This window comes from Procambarus clarkii, chromosome 8, assembly GCF_040958095.1.
Source record: "Procambarus clarkii isolate CNS0578487 chromosome 8, FALCON_Pclarkii_2.0, whole genome shotgun sequence".
Taxonomy (NCBI): Eukaryota; Metazoa; Arthropoda; class Malacostraca; order Decapoda; family Cambaridae; genus Procambarus; species Procambarus clarkii.
Window position 1 is genome coordinate 6149237 of NC_091157.1, and position 15351 is coordinate 6164587.

Consider the following 15351-nt stretch of genomic DNA (forward strand, 5'->3'; position numbering starts at 1 on the left):
CGTTCAAGTTTCTTATCTTCCCTAGAATCGCAGCGCAGGTTCATGAATCTGATGTACAGATTCCGGAGCCCATTTGAAGCTGTGTATGGAGTCTGCCTCCACCCTGAGGAGGCAGCGTGACTGACGCATTAAACTGACTTCCCAAAACCGTCCCGCCAGATTTTAATGGCAAACTCAAGTATAAGCTACTTTAACGATCAATAACTACTTATTTTAAGATATTTATCTTTTAATCTGTGTTGTGTGCTTCCGCCACCGCCTTCCTTCGCTGATAAGAAGTATCCTGCCTCCCCCCCCCCCACCTCTCTTCCTGATAAGCCTTGCCTAGTCCTATCCCCCCACCCCACCCCACTCTCCTCGTTGACAGCTTCAAAACCTGTCCCCCACGGCCACGTCCCAAAACAGCAACGCTCCTGTGCCAGGTCAGTCCACTACGGGCTCACCATAGCCCGTGCTACTTGCCCCGCTCCTTTGTCAGGTAAGCTACGGACTCACCATAGCCCGTGCTACTTGTCCCGCTCATTTGTCAGGTAAGCTACGGGCTTCACCATAGCCCGTGCTACTTGGAACTTGTTCCGAGTAGCTGAATCTATAACAACAACAGGCCACTTCCCCTTGCTGGCTCCACCTACACACCACCCACCGTATCCCCCGCCGCTACCCGCCGCCGCCGCCTCTGCCACCCGCCACCACCCGCTGTCTCATGCCTACCCGCCGCCACCCGACTCACAGCACCGGGTGTGGGGGAGAAGTCAAGGACGTGACTACGTGACGTGACTACGTGACATGACTCACACTGGTCGATATCCTTCCCAGAATATCCTCCCCCACGCAACCTCTGCTCACCACAGTCGCCTCACAACTTACTGGCCCCCGGTTCGATTCCCGGGTAGGACGAAACGCCTCGGTAGATTTCCTTGCGCCAGAGCCTCTATTCACCTAGCAGTAAAGAGGCACCTGGGAGTTATAACCTTCGTGGGTATAATTATAATGTATAATTAACATTATACACGAGTGACAAAAATATTATATATTATCCCTAGGTTGTTACAAAATAAATAATTACTAATTTTTATTATTATACAACTTCACTAAACTGCAGTCGAGATACGTAGTTTATATATTTATTAATTCTGATTTTTTGTATATAACAGTGCCAGAGATCTCGAGTACAAACAGTGCCAGAGACCCCAAGTACAGTGCCAGAGACCACAAGTGCAGTGCCAGAGACCACAAATACAGTGTCAGAGACCACAAGTACAGTACCAGAGATCACAAGTGCAGTGCCAGAGACCACAAGTACAGTGCCAGAGATCACCAGTACAGTGCCAGAGACCACAAGTGCAGTGCCAGAGACCACAAATATAGTGCCAGAGATCACCAGTACAGTGCCAGAGATCACCAGTACAGTGCCAGAGACCACAAATACAGTGCCAGAGACCACATATACAGTGCCAGAGACCACATATACAGTGCCAGAGACCATAAATACAGTGCCAGAGACCACATGTACAGTGCCAGAGACCACAAGTACAGTGTCAGAGACCACAAGTACAGTGCCAGAGACCACAAATATAGTGCCAGAGACCACAAGTACAGTGCCAATAGCTCTCCCAGATGTTCTCCTTTTATTTATTTACCCTCACTTGTTGTGTTATGTAAAAAGTACTGTAGCTACGCCCTCGACTCGCTATCGGGGATCGCGTGTTCGATTTCCCAGCGGGACAGACATGATCCCTTTCACCTAATGCCCCTATTCACCTAGCGGTAAATTGGTACCCGGGAGTTAAGCAACTGCCGTGGGGCTGCATCCTTGAGAAGGCCATTAGTTCGATCTTGGAGTACTCGATATATATATATATATATATATATATATATATATATATATATATATATATATATATATATATATATATATATATATATATGTCGTACCTAATAGCCAGAACGCACTTCTATGCCTACTATTCAAGGCCCGATTTGCCTAATAAGCCAAGTTTTCATGAATTAGTATATTTTCTCTAATTTTTTTCTTATGAAATTATAAAGCTACCCATTTCATTACGTATGACGTCAATTTTTTTTTATTGGAGTTAAAATTAATGTAGATATATGACCGAACCTAACCAACCCTACCTAACCTAACCTAACCTATCTTTATCAGTTAGGTTAGGTAGCCGAAAACGTTAGGTTAGGTTAGGTTAGATAGGTTAGGTAGTCGAAAAACAATTAATTCATGAAAACTTGGCTTATTAGGCAAATCGGGCCTTGAATAGTAGGCATAGAAGTGCGTTCTGGCTACTAGGTACGACATATATATATATATATATATATATATATATATATATATATATATATATATATATATATATATATATATATATGTCGTACCTAGTAGCCAGAACTCACTTCTCAGCCTACTATGCATGGCCCGATTTGCCTAATAAGCCTAGTTTTCATGAATTAATGTTTTTTCGACAACCTAACCTACCTAACCTAACCTAACCTAACGTTTTCGGCTACCTAACCTAACCTAACCTATAAAGATAGGTTAGGTTAGGTTAGGTAGGGTTGGTTAGGTTCGGTCATATATCTACGTTAATTTTAACTCCAATAAAAAAAATTGACCTCATACATAATGAAATGGGTAGCTTTATCATTTCATAAGAAAAAAATTAGAGAAAATATATTAATTCAGTAAAACTTGGCTTATTAGGCAAATCGGGCCTCGCATAGTAGGCTGAGAAGTGAGTTCTGGCTACTAGGTACGACATATATATATATATATATATATATATATATATATATATATATATATATATATATATATATATATATATATATATATATATAATATATATATACAAGTATATATATATTTACAAGCTTCCTCTCTCTGATAACTAGAATTAATACAAAATTTTGTCATTTTCCCCCCAATAATTTGTTTTCTTCGTGGGAAGTAAAGTGGAATAGTGTAATGATTTATAAAGGTGTAAAGGCAGAAATAGTCACAGAGAGGTGTACATTGCGTCTCTGTGTATATTACTTTAGTAATCTCGTTTACGGGCTCACCATAGCCCGTGCTACAAGGACATTTCGGACGAGGAGTCACAATAACGTGGCTGAAATATGTTGAGCAGACCACACACTACAAAGTGAAGGGACGACGACGTTTCGGTCCGTCCTGGACCGAATTCTCGAGTCGATTCCACAATCGACTTGAGAATGGTCCTGGACGGATCGAAATGTCGTCGTCCCTTCACCTTCTAGTGTGTGGTTTGGTCAACATGGACATTTCGTTCTGAGTAGCTAAATCTAAAACAACAAACAATAATCTCGTATAAATTAGAAAATGTAGATGTTTATCTCTCAGAGTGCTTGGTAATGTTTATTGTTTGTGATGTGTTTATATGTATGTATTAACACGATGTACTGAACGGGGTGAGAATAGCTTGAGCTACCTCATCCCTTTGTGTGTATTTTACCTCAATAAACTTATTTCAATTTCAATCTCGTACAAACAATCTCGATCATACTTACTGGTTGGTCAGTAGGCTACCGTGGCTGCCTTAATAACTCCTCCCGCTAATAGGCCTTAAGCCAAACACCAAAGTGTAGAGGCACTAATTCATGGTCAATTACCGTTAAGTACCTGTCGTTGTTTGCCTACTGTTCATCCAGGCAGCACGGCTGTTCCATAAAGTTAATAATTTAGAGCTTATATTAACATTAAGCTTAATGAAACTAGGCGGGATTTATGTCAACGCGAGCTTAATTTAACACTAATCTTAATGAGTACTAGGCCGGGTTTACATCATATCAAACTTAGTTTAACAATTAACTTAATGAATACTAGGCGGGGACAAATCCACACGGGCCGTGATGAGGGTTCGAACTTACGGCGGGGATGATCAGTAGTGGCCTAGTCGACTAAGGCAGCGTCTGGAATCATCCCGGGGCCTAAGTTCGAACCCTCATCACGGCCCTTGTGGATTTCTTCATTTGATGCATCACGCTATTGTGATTTCTGTGTGTACTAGGCGGGGGATTTATCACATCGAACTCTGGTATATATAGTTAAATCAACACTAGTGTCATTCAGCCGGGGGCGGCCAGGTACTGTAATCTGTGGTTACCATTCTTAGCAGCACGCCAAGGTGTCGACAGTGTTCTTCCTACACACCATAACCTCACAAGAATGTCTGACTCGAAAGGTCAAGGTTACAAGCTCATTATATCGACGCGGGACCACCATCTCAGCTGCATGGTAATTTGCAGTGCCATGCATAATCCAAACATATTCAACAAGAGTTACTTATTGTGGCCTCTGGATTTTATAACCCATAATCATGTTAATACCACAATCACTCCCCCTCCCCCCCTCCCACCCTACCCGTCAATCCCCCCCACCCTTTCTCTCCCTACAATCATGGGGCAGAAATAAAAATATATTTTTAAGTTGGTTAAAAGTGTTAAAAACTATCAGTTTTCTTCAAAATAAATGTCAAAATAGTAAAATCAATTGTCTTTTATAATATACATTTTACATTTTGTTATTAAATTTAAATAACAAGAGAAGTCAGGCCCCAAGCTAGGCTTGTGGAGTACAGCACTCCCTGAACTCACTCCAGGAATGACACTCCCAAAATTTAATTGGAAAGACGATAATACAATAAAAGACTATCATTTAATACGTGAAAACAATTAATAAAGGAAATACATAACCATTTCACGCATTTTAGCGCTTCTAAACATAGCTTTTGTATTATTTTTATGAAGGTGATGGAAAGACCCAATATATATATGCGTATTAAAAAACTAATTTTCAGATGTAGCCTACATTTTTTCTTAATGCTAATATATACGTTCAAAATATTGTATACAGTATCTTGAGAAAGGATGTAGGTTATATCAGAAAATTTGTTTTTTAATACACTTGTACATATATTGTGTCTTTCCTTCACCTTCATTCAAGCACTACGGCATTGTTGTTTCCCCATTACTTCTATCATGACGCTGGGTGTACAGCTACAACTCTCTAAATCATCCTCAGCCCTACAAATCTGACTAGAAATTATATAAAAATTGAATAATAGATACTAGAAAATGAAGGGACGACGACGTTTCGGTCCGTCCTGGACCATTCTCAAGTCGATTGTGAGAATGGTCGACTTGAGAATGGTCCAGGACGGACCGAAACGTCGTCGTCCCTTCATTTTCTAGTGTGTGGTCTGGTCAACATATTTCAGCCACGTTATTGTGACTCATCATCTGCTATACTAGATATACTGCCAAGCCCATCCATATATATTAACAACCATAACGGTTGTTAAGTAATTATCAAAAGAAGGTAAACATGTGTACCTCGGCCCCATAAGTGTACAGCCTAACCAGAGTTCACCAAGTCGCTGCCCAAGCCATCTTCTGCGAACAACCTATTCGCTTTTCAATAGTTCTGGAAACGGGTGGAAATTTAGTCAAGCGACTGTGGTGTTCATTCGCCTGACAAAGAGACGTAATTACACAAACCCTGAAATATGGCACCGTTTTGCAGGACTTACGGCCATGCCGGATTTTATGGCAAAATAGAATACCACACACACACACACACACACACACACACGACCTTGACTTCCACTCTCCCAGGAATGCTACATGCTACGTCACTGTTCTTCGCAAGGTATGTGTTAGGACTCGGATTCAGAAGCTTTAATCGTAAAACATTTATATATAAGCAGTTACAATTCAGGTGTACTGAAGCAGCATGTATCCATAAAAATTTTACTTCAATTTTAAGACAAATTGAAAACGAATATCCTCTTTTACAAATTAAACTGTGACATATCTCTAAACAAAATAATTTTTTAAAGAAAATAATTACATTATGAATCATATAAAATTCGTGTTATAAGTAATCAAAGCCTAATATAAATTACAAGGAACTGCATAGAAAATTGAATTATAAGACACAAATATGAGTTCTACATCTTCAGATTAACGGTCGCTTTGAACGTACAGCTCACGTTAAAGAATCAAACTTAAATTGCTTGTAAACAAGCTATCTCTTTGTAACAGTAATTCCTTAATGATCTCAATTACCCAGCATGAGGTACTCCTAGCAGTGTGAACCTGCTACACACATTGCTCATTATTTGATAGTAAACAATGGCCATCACTGGGCAACGATTATGAAATGTATGGTGGAAGCCAAGCACTATTATATCACACAAGATGAGGTGCCCTCTCAAGCCTGGCCTTGCGCCGGGCTTGGGGAGTAGAAGAACTAACTCCCAGAATCTCATCAAGCAGGTAAGCCTTGATGGGGTTAATGACTACCACGAACACCCTCCCCCCAACACAAACCCTCCCCACCTCCCCCACACAAGCCCTCTCCCTTTCATCCTCCCCAAACACGCCCCCCCCAATCAAATAACCCCTACACACACCCTCCCCATCTCGTCATCCCCAGATGAGACCTGCTCCTTCCCAGTCTCCAACCACATACTCCCTCCCAGAGTCTCCAACCACATACTCCCTCCCAGAGTCTCCAACCACATACTCCCTCCCAGAGTCTCCAACCACATACTCCCTCCCAGAGTCTCCAACCACATACTCCCTCCCACTCCCTCCAGAGTCCACCACATACTCCCTCCCAGAGCCTCCAACCACATGCTCCCTCCCAGAGTCTCCAACCACATACTCCCTCCCAGAGTCTCCAACCACATACTCCCTCCCAGTCTCTCCAACCACATACTCCCTCCCAGAGCCTCCAACCACATGCTCCCTCCCAGAGTCTCCAACCACATACTCCCTCCCAGAGCCTCCAACCACATGCTCCCTCCCAGAGTCTCCAACCACATACTCCCTTCCAGAGTCTCCAACCCCACACAAATATCCCTCCCTGTCACCCCCTCCCCCTTCACACACCTTTGCCGCTTCCCCTCATCACTGTAACTATTTTCACAACAAACTGTCTTTCACAGCTGTAAACCTCTTCACAGTCTACCCATCTCCACATACCCACACCCTCCCCATTTCATATCCACTGACTGTGAATGGGGGGATACAGGAGGTCAATTCCCGTTCAGAGATGGCACTGCCATCGACCCTGACCCCCCCCCCCCCCTAAGACACGCCATGGAAGGTTGTGTGGTGCTAACTGCAACCCTCTGACCTCTGACCTCGAACAAGAATTTTCTTTTATATAAATATATGGCCAGATGAGCATTAGCGTTCACATGTTCAATTAGAAGCGTGTGTTGTGGGCTGAGCGAACCCCTGGTTTACGGTTATATTTATTTATATATAAGAAGATATTTTGAGGGGTTAAGAGAGTACATAGCAATGATGATTTTAACGTTCTTGTAAAGCCACTAGCCACTATATCACGCCTCCTGGCAGGCTGGGTGATGTGTTATAATAATATTTTATTTAGGAAAAGTACATACAGAGTTACAAACATTCTGATTGATTTATAGATAGAGCTAGTACATACAATACCTAAATACTGCCCGGAACGCTTTGCGTAATAGTGGCTTTAGGCATTGCATGTACTAGCTCTATCTATAAATCTATCAATTTTTGTAAAACCTCTTGTATGTATATACTTTACCTCAATAAACATTTATTATTTATTTATTTAAAGCCACTAGTACGCATAGAGTTTCATGTTAGGTGGCAATGTTTACATCTTGCTGAGCTTTGGGCCAAAGTGGCAGTCAATGGTCATGGTGACGAGACACTTGCATGCAACAAAACCCCATTCGTATTGTCACTAGGCAACCAGTGACGTATATCCCTGTTACTTCAACACCAAATATATAAATACATGCAGTTAGGTAACTAGAGAGAAGCAGTGGAACACTTACCATTTAGTGTTGTTGTCTTCAGGAGTCAGCAGGCAAGAGGCCTCAACACCAGCTTCAAAACACTCTACTCACACCTTACACAATCACTTTATTTGCATCTTACAACGTTCTGTTGGTGTCTCGGTTTGTTTTATTTTACGGTTTCGTGTTATGATATCGTGTCTGACACTAGTTCAAGCACAAATTTAAATTTAGATGGACGTCCATCCACACTGTTGACCCGAGCGGCGCTGCTGCTGGTGTGGCCATCAGCCTGGTACCTCTTATATTTAATCTTGGTTTTTACAAATGTGTTTATAATACTTTTTATGCAACTTCTCCGTTTCGAAAAAAACTCATTAAAATTGCAGTAGGTGACACGCATATAAATATTTATCTAGTTAGTATATCTTTTGAAAATTGAGTTTCTGTACTAAATTATATTTTTGGGTAGAAATTATGTCATTAACGATAAATGTACATATCTTCTGGAGTTATATTCCAGGGAAAATTTGAATTAAGGGCCTACCCGAAAAGCTATTGTGTGCTAGTGGTTTTACAAGAATTTAAGAACTCTTGTATATATACATACATAAATACAAAACATAAAAAATATGAGGCGTCATGCTGCTCGGAGGGTAGTTTTCTGGGTTGCTCTTTCTGCCCCCTTTTTGAAAATAGGGGTAACATTTCCATACTTCCAATCTAGGGGCTACTATCCCTTGGTCCATAGATTTTCTGAAAAAGAACACTGTTTCCCAAAAACGGTGGGTTTTCTGAGTGGAAGAAAACGTATGTCTGGAAGCTGACTTTATCCGCGCCCAAGCTGCGCGCGCATTGACCCGAGGTTATATAAACCGGGACGGAGACGGCGTGGGCCCCTTTCACAAGACAGCAGCTGCTCTTATATAACAGCTGAGCCATCGCAGGATTGGGGCCATCGCAGGATTGGGGGTGCTCCGCCGGAACCCCCAAAGTGATAAGCCTGCAGATAGCTAAGAAATATTCCCATGAATTGTAATTAGTCTAATTAATGCAACTTTCATTTACTACCTATGGATGTAGTTATTAATTGTAATTGATCTCTCCTTTATCATTAAGGATTATTCATTATAATTATTCCTTAATACTTTATTGTTATGCACTAGTCAATAATTATTTATCATTCATCCTAATTAGCTATTTGATTACATTAAAAATAATTGCTTATCATTATACTATTTATTATTATTTATTATATACTAATAATTTTATTAATTATTAATTTATTATTTATTAATTTATATAATAAATTAATTTATTATATATTAATTTATTATATATCAATTTATTATTTACCATTATAAAATAAACAAGTCCCCAATCTGAGCACGTTTTCTTCCAACCTCAGAAAATGGAATTTCAGTGGTAGGTTTAGTTCATCTGCCAGTTCCTTTACGATTTTGAATTAAATTCCGTCCTAGAGTGCAACTCAAAGCATAAATGTAATGCAAATTATTAAGGGTTCCAAATTGTGGAATGACCTTTCAGATTTGATTAAAATTAGTATTTCTATCATTCAGATTTCGCCGCTTTGTGCATGATTCCAGGAGCTGATGCTTGGGGCTGATGCTCGTCAATGTTCCCTTGCTGACTCATATCGGGCACGGAGGCAGTTGATCCTGTTAGTTTTGTCGAGGACGTCGGGATTTTCCTATCAGCCAGCCCTTTCAACCTTGAAGCCTTTGTTGTTTTAGATTCAGCTACTTGAACAAAAAGTTGCAAGTAGCACGGGCTATGGTGAGCCCCTAGTGGACTTAACTGGCACAGGAGTGAGGCTGTGTGAAACCTCTCCTGTGAGCATGTAATTGACTTAGATTTAGCTACTCAGAACGAAATGTCCATGTAGCATGCGATATAGTGAGCATGTAATTGACTTCGGTTATCCGCGATAACCTTGGCACTGATATTTGGGTTAAAAAAAAAAAAAAAAGCCTCTCCCTTGGACTCGCCTTTTATATTCTTAGTGGTGTGTGCGGACGTCGACTCTGCCCAGGGGCCCTCGACTGCAGCTTCTGGGGCTTGGTAGGAAAGTCGGATATGGGCCTCTGGGTCCATGTTCGACTATGTGGTTTCTTATTCCATCCAAGGTGGATCGCCCATTGCAGGAGGCAGAGGGGTTTTTGTATATCTCCTCCCTGAATGGTTATGATTTACGTGTGGCTCCCTCCCTGGTTCATTTCTACACGCCCTTAGACTCGTCGGGTTCGTTCTTTCGGAGGTTCAATACCTCTTGGGTACCTCCTATGGCAGTTTGTGTACTTTCTGCAAGACCCAGATTTCGCCTTGCAGATGGACCCTATTTGGATCTTCTCCTATTTGGATGTGTGGCAAAGTTCTGGAGTCTTCCTGGCTGGCAGACAATATTTTCTTCTCACTAGTTGCTTGTCGCATGTGGTGTTGACTGCTACAGGTGTTTCTGAGGCATCTTTTGCAACCCTCAATGACTGCTTGTTCGTTCCCGTTCTTTCTCAAGGCGAAGGCCTCGAGCAGCTCCATGCTCAGATTCCCTTCTTGTCAGCAGTCAGCAGCGCTTGTGGCGGATGTCCTTCATCCCCATCTGCATTTGGGTTCTGTCGTGTGCTTCTTAAATCTCCTGGGGTTTCTTTTGGACTCCCTCCAGATGGCCATTGTGGCGCTTGATGGGAGGGGGAGAGGAAGAGACCGCCGTTTGTGGGGGTCTTGGACTCTGCTGTAGCAGTATTAGCTGCTCTTCCCAAACGCAGCTAATTCCGCAGTGTTCTCCCATCCCGGAACACTATTGTGTTCCGGGATGTGATGGCCATGTTCTTCGGTGCCCAACTCACGTGTAGACAGGGTGTGTTGGCCCAATCCTTGTTTCGGCATGGGTCTTGGCCGACTTTCCCAGGGAGGTGGTGGCACAGTTCCTCTCATCAGCACCTGTAGCCTGTTGGCCTATTTCAGACCTTATATATTCTTGAGGTTCTTGTTCCTGGAAGCTCTGTGCTCTGGCTCCATTTGGACTCTTTCCCACGATTCATTGTCTCAACTACATATATGGGTTGCACCACATGTGTTGTGTCTGGTGATGGCTCTGCAGCTTCCGTCGGACCCATTCTGCTTTGATGGGTGCCTTATTGGTCGGTCCTTTGTCCCCCGTTCCAGGGCTCATATTTCCCAGGTTATTTGTGGTATAAATAAATTATAGTCATAAAATATAGTGGCCATAATTAGACACGCGAATCCACAGTGTAATCAAAATGCATCTCACGACCACAAAAACTACTGTTTAAAATAGCTTATTATTGTTTTTTGTTGTAATTCCAAGAAATAGGGTAGCATTGTCTAATTCATCTTCTGTTATTGTTGGTCACACTGTCTAGTAAATGCAACCTCAACATGGACCATTGGCTACAAGAAAAAAAAAAAAAAAAGAGAAAGCAATAAAAACAAAAATTCTAGTGGTGCTGCTTTGTCCCGACTTTTATGTCATAGCAGATGAAGATTCCAGCATAACTAATGATAAAGTGCTATGAAAAGCTCAGTCAAACATAACAGAATTAAGGTGGTTTTAATAGCTGGGGATATGCATAGATTGGTAAGAGACAAACCAAATATTTTAAAGAGATATTTTTTTAATGTGAACAAGTAGTAAGACAACCATTTTTAAATTATTTTAACAAATACTTGAAATCACTCTTACTAACAAAGATCAAGAAGGCCCATTTTAAAATGTTTGTTGTTTAATATGAGAGAAAAAAAGTCAAATAGGGAAATTAATAGAACTACAGTAATTATTTTTTGTTATATAATCTAAACTTAAGTTATACACCATTCATTGTGTATCATGGTATCATATCCAAAATGTAATTATTCAAAATATTAAATAACATGTTCTGTAATAATTCTTGACACAGCAGAAGAAATGATGACTCCACTTGTCTCCTGTTCCACTTAACTATCAGCTCACAGTAACAGGGCAGTGGTTTATATAAGGTTCCTCACATCTACTTTAACGATGACCAGACCACACACTAGAAGGTGAAGGGACGACGACGTTTCGGTCTGTCCTGGACCATTCTCAAGTCGATCACTCAAATACACAATCGACTTGAGAATGGTCCAGGACGGACCGAAACGTTGTCGTCCCTTCACCTTCTAGTGTGTGGTCTGGTCATCATACTTTAGCCACGTTACTGTGACTCATCGCCTGCATCTACTTTAACACTCGGGCTAACTCTTCACACAGCATAATCACCACTATAGAAAAAAAACACCAATATTCACCACTATAGAAAAATTGAAAGATAAAGAATCAACCACCTGATGAGTGATTCACTTATCACCTCACATCTGCAAGATGTCTACCATTATTATTAAAATGGCAAAGATAATTGTATATACCAACAATCACAACATGTCACTCAAATACAAAAACTCCCTTTAGCATGAGAACATAATTATCCTCATGTGTATGACAACTTGCATCCTAATTAATATGGTAGTGAGACTACATATGGTACTGTGTCATTTGGAAACTAAAAACTGCTCATTAAAAACACTGCCTTAGAATTCTTGTAATTGCTTTTCCCTACAAATAGCTGAGGGGCTACTTAGCGTCTTAATACACCCTAGTCCATCCCAACACAAGATGATACTCTATCAAATTACTTCTAGTTGGGAAAAGATTTTACCCTGGAAACACAAACCGAAACTGTCTCTATTTTCCGCTTGTTACATCTTGACTTAACGTGTTTATGACATTAAAACGTTGTTACAACTTGCTATATTGGTTGTTATACCTGGTTAGGTGGTGTTAAAACTTGTTCGAACGTTGTACCAACGTCGTAGTTTCGGTGTGTGTTTGGCAGGTAGTCATCTGATATCAGCCACACTGCTTCATGTTGCTAATGGTCATCATAAGCTCTGTCCTTCGAGTATCTTATCAACTCACTAATTATTCACCATGAATGCTGTTCACCAAGTATTTTGACTATTTACTATATACGTTGTCCACTTTGATCACTATCCACTGAGTTAACTTACAACCTAGAGATATCCTGGCAACATTTTGAGAATATCCTACTCCAAACACTAATTGAAGTACTTAACTAGAGTTCCTTGGTGTCCTCCATCGAGGAATAATGTCGTCTTAAAAAATCTTTAGGAGCAGATGCAATTGAACCCTTGTTCTAGGTTATCCAAAGACACAGTGACTCCAAATTCCTTCTAAGTTCAGGTAGACATTAGTTAATATTTCTTTTAAGCACACTGTGAACCAATGAGTAGTGCATGTGACCTAGGAAGGAAATGGGTTCAATTCCACAACCTTGCTCTAAAGATATTCTTAGATACATCATGCCATTGTGATTTCATTGTAAATTTAGTATAGTTATCCTGACTTCCTTTCTGTATCTGGTAATGTTGTAGAGCTGGATGTGCTCCATTACCTGTAGACCATCTGTCTCCAACAGTCATGTCTGTCACCCCCTCAGCTAACAGGTCACCTCTGACCACTAAAGTCATGATAAGTAATGCCCATGAACTAAATGAGGCTACCCCTGGCCTAATATCTGTGCGTTACTAGTCAGACTTACTAGTTAATCATTTCAAATGCGATAAACAGAACTCTTGCCCTTTATCATCATGATGTGTGCCTGTTTAGATCTTGTACCAGGGTTTTTTGGTGCTTACTACAAGTGGTTTACATTTAATGAGCTACATTGCTGGCTTTGAAACTACCTTATTGACTTTTCACCATAGACGAGTTCTCATTTGCTCATACACTTGATACTTAGGAATATAATTTCTAACTGTACCCTTTGACATTCTCTCACTAAACTTACATCAGGTAATGATGCCCCTCTTGACATCTCCCAAAAAATTCCTTTTCTCCTCTATCATTTACTGGAGGGGTATAGTCAGTATCTAATAATTATGTAAATTATAGCACCTTGGAAACTCAACATTTGCTTCCTGAAACTGATATATATCTTTTAGTCACCGAGTATTACTGCGTGGAAGGATATGAATGTCGAGTCCAACTTTATAAACCATATTATGTGTATGTAAACCAATTTCTAAAGGGATAAAGAGAGGGATTTGTGGGAGTCACAAGAAATGGTCTGCCAGTCAGCATCGATCTGGAAAGCCATAATAAACAACTGACATATGACAAAAGCTACACATTTAGCTTAAACACCTACATAAATTAGCAAATAATCTAACAGGTTAAAAGGCTGGCTGAGCATGGTACAAGGTTGGCATATGAAATTATTAGCAAGCAAAACACAAAGCGTTACATACTTATTACTAAAGAAATGTGTTGCACTGATACTGACTTTCAGTTATTTAAAAAACAAACAAAAAAAAAAAAAACGATAAGTCAGCTTCTAAAATAATATGATTGCATCTAACCCCATAAATATTTCTATATACAGTACTCATATCATGTTTAGCACACTTATTACAGTTCATAACTGTAAAAAATGTAAAAGTAAAAAATTTGGGAGGTTACTTAACAAAATACAACATAAAATAGCTCGCTTCATTGCACCAAAATCCAAATAGAACCTAAGCCCAAAGAAACTATTTGTATCTATAATACTTACCGTAACTTTAAATAATTCTTAAATAAAAAGTGGAGAGTTTTATAAAATTATTAAACTAAAAATTAAGACAATAATGAGTCTTGGAAAATATGTTCATATGGAAAATACAGAATATATGTAAAATACTAGCACCTGAAAATTTTCTCATATGTGAAATATAAAATAAGAGTATTTTTTACCTGTACAGTGCAGTACTGTCAGTCATTAAATTGTGTACGCTTCAACATCACTATTTCCATATGTTTAAAGATATTTAAGACTAGAGCAAAAGCATTTGTAAAATGATGACTCTGTATATATATGACATTTTTGTAAATCATATTTGCACAGCATAATCATAATGACTAAATTAAGAAACACTGGGTCTGCTTTGGACTTTCCACTCTAAACACTCAAGCTTAACAACCACCAAAGTTTGATGCCTCATAATAAGCTAAAAGATCCAATCATTTGTCTAATTCTAAGAAACTTTTATTCTGAGGTTAATCCTCTGGATTACTAGGAGGACATGCCAAACTCTGTAGTTTGAGCTACCTGCATACTCACGGGAGTGCCTTTACTCTAACTATTTTGGCACTTGGGCTTAACTTAAGAAGTAGCATCCACTCTCACGCAAAATATATGTTAGTTTGGCCTAAATGTTGCACCTACTTTCACATAATGTAAGTAACTATAAAATCTTATCAAGCTACTACCATAAAAGTTAAGGCTCACAGTAACCTCATTTGAATGCATCTCAATAAAGAGAACTAAATAAAAGAACAGACTTTCATCAATTATAATTCTATATCAATTCACAGAAAAAAATAGTGGTATGTCAGCATATATATATATATATATACAATACTCTCATTTTCCACACACACACACACACACACACACTACCATTT

The 15351-nt window shown here is 39.8% G+C and overlaps 1 protein-coding gene across 1 annotated transcript in view; it reads left to right on the forward strand.

Annotated features, from left to right (window-relative positions):
• Window positions 1-14746, forward strand: part of LOC138359488 (mucin-7-like) — a 40351-nt gene extending 25605 nt beyond the window's left edge. The window contains exons 3-4 of the mRNA XM_069318780.1: window positions 1155-1593; window positions 14649-14746. Coding sequence (XP_069174881.1) covers window positions 1155-1593; window positions 14649-14746 — 537 coding nt within the window. The remainder of the gene's footprint in view (window positions 1-1154; window positions 1594-14648) is intronic.
• Window positions 14747-15351: the final 605 nt, after the last annotated feature.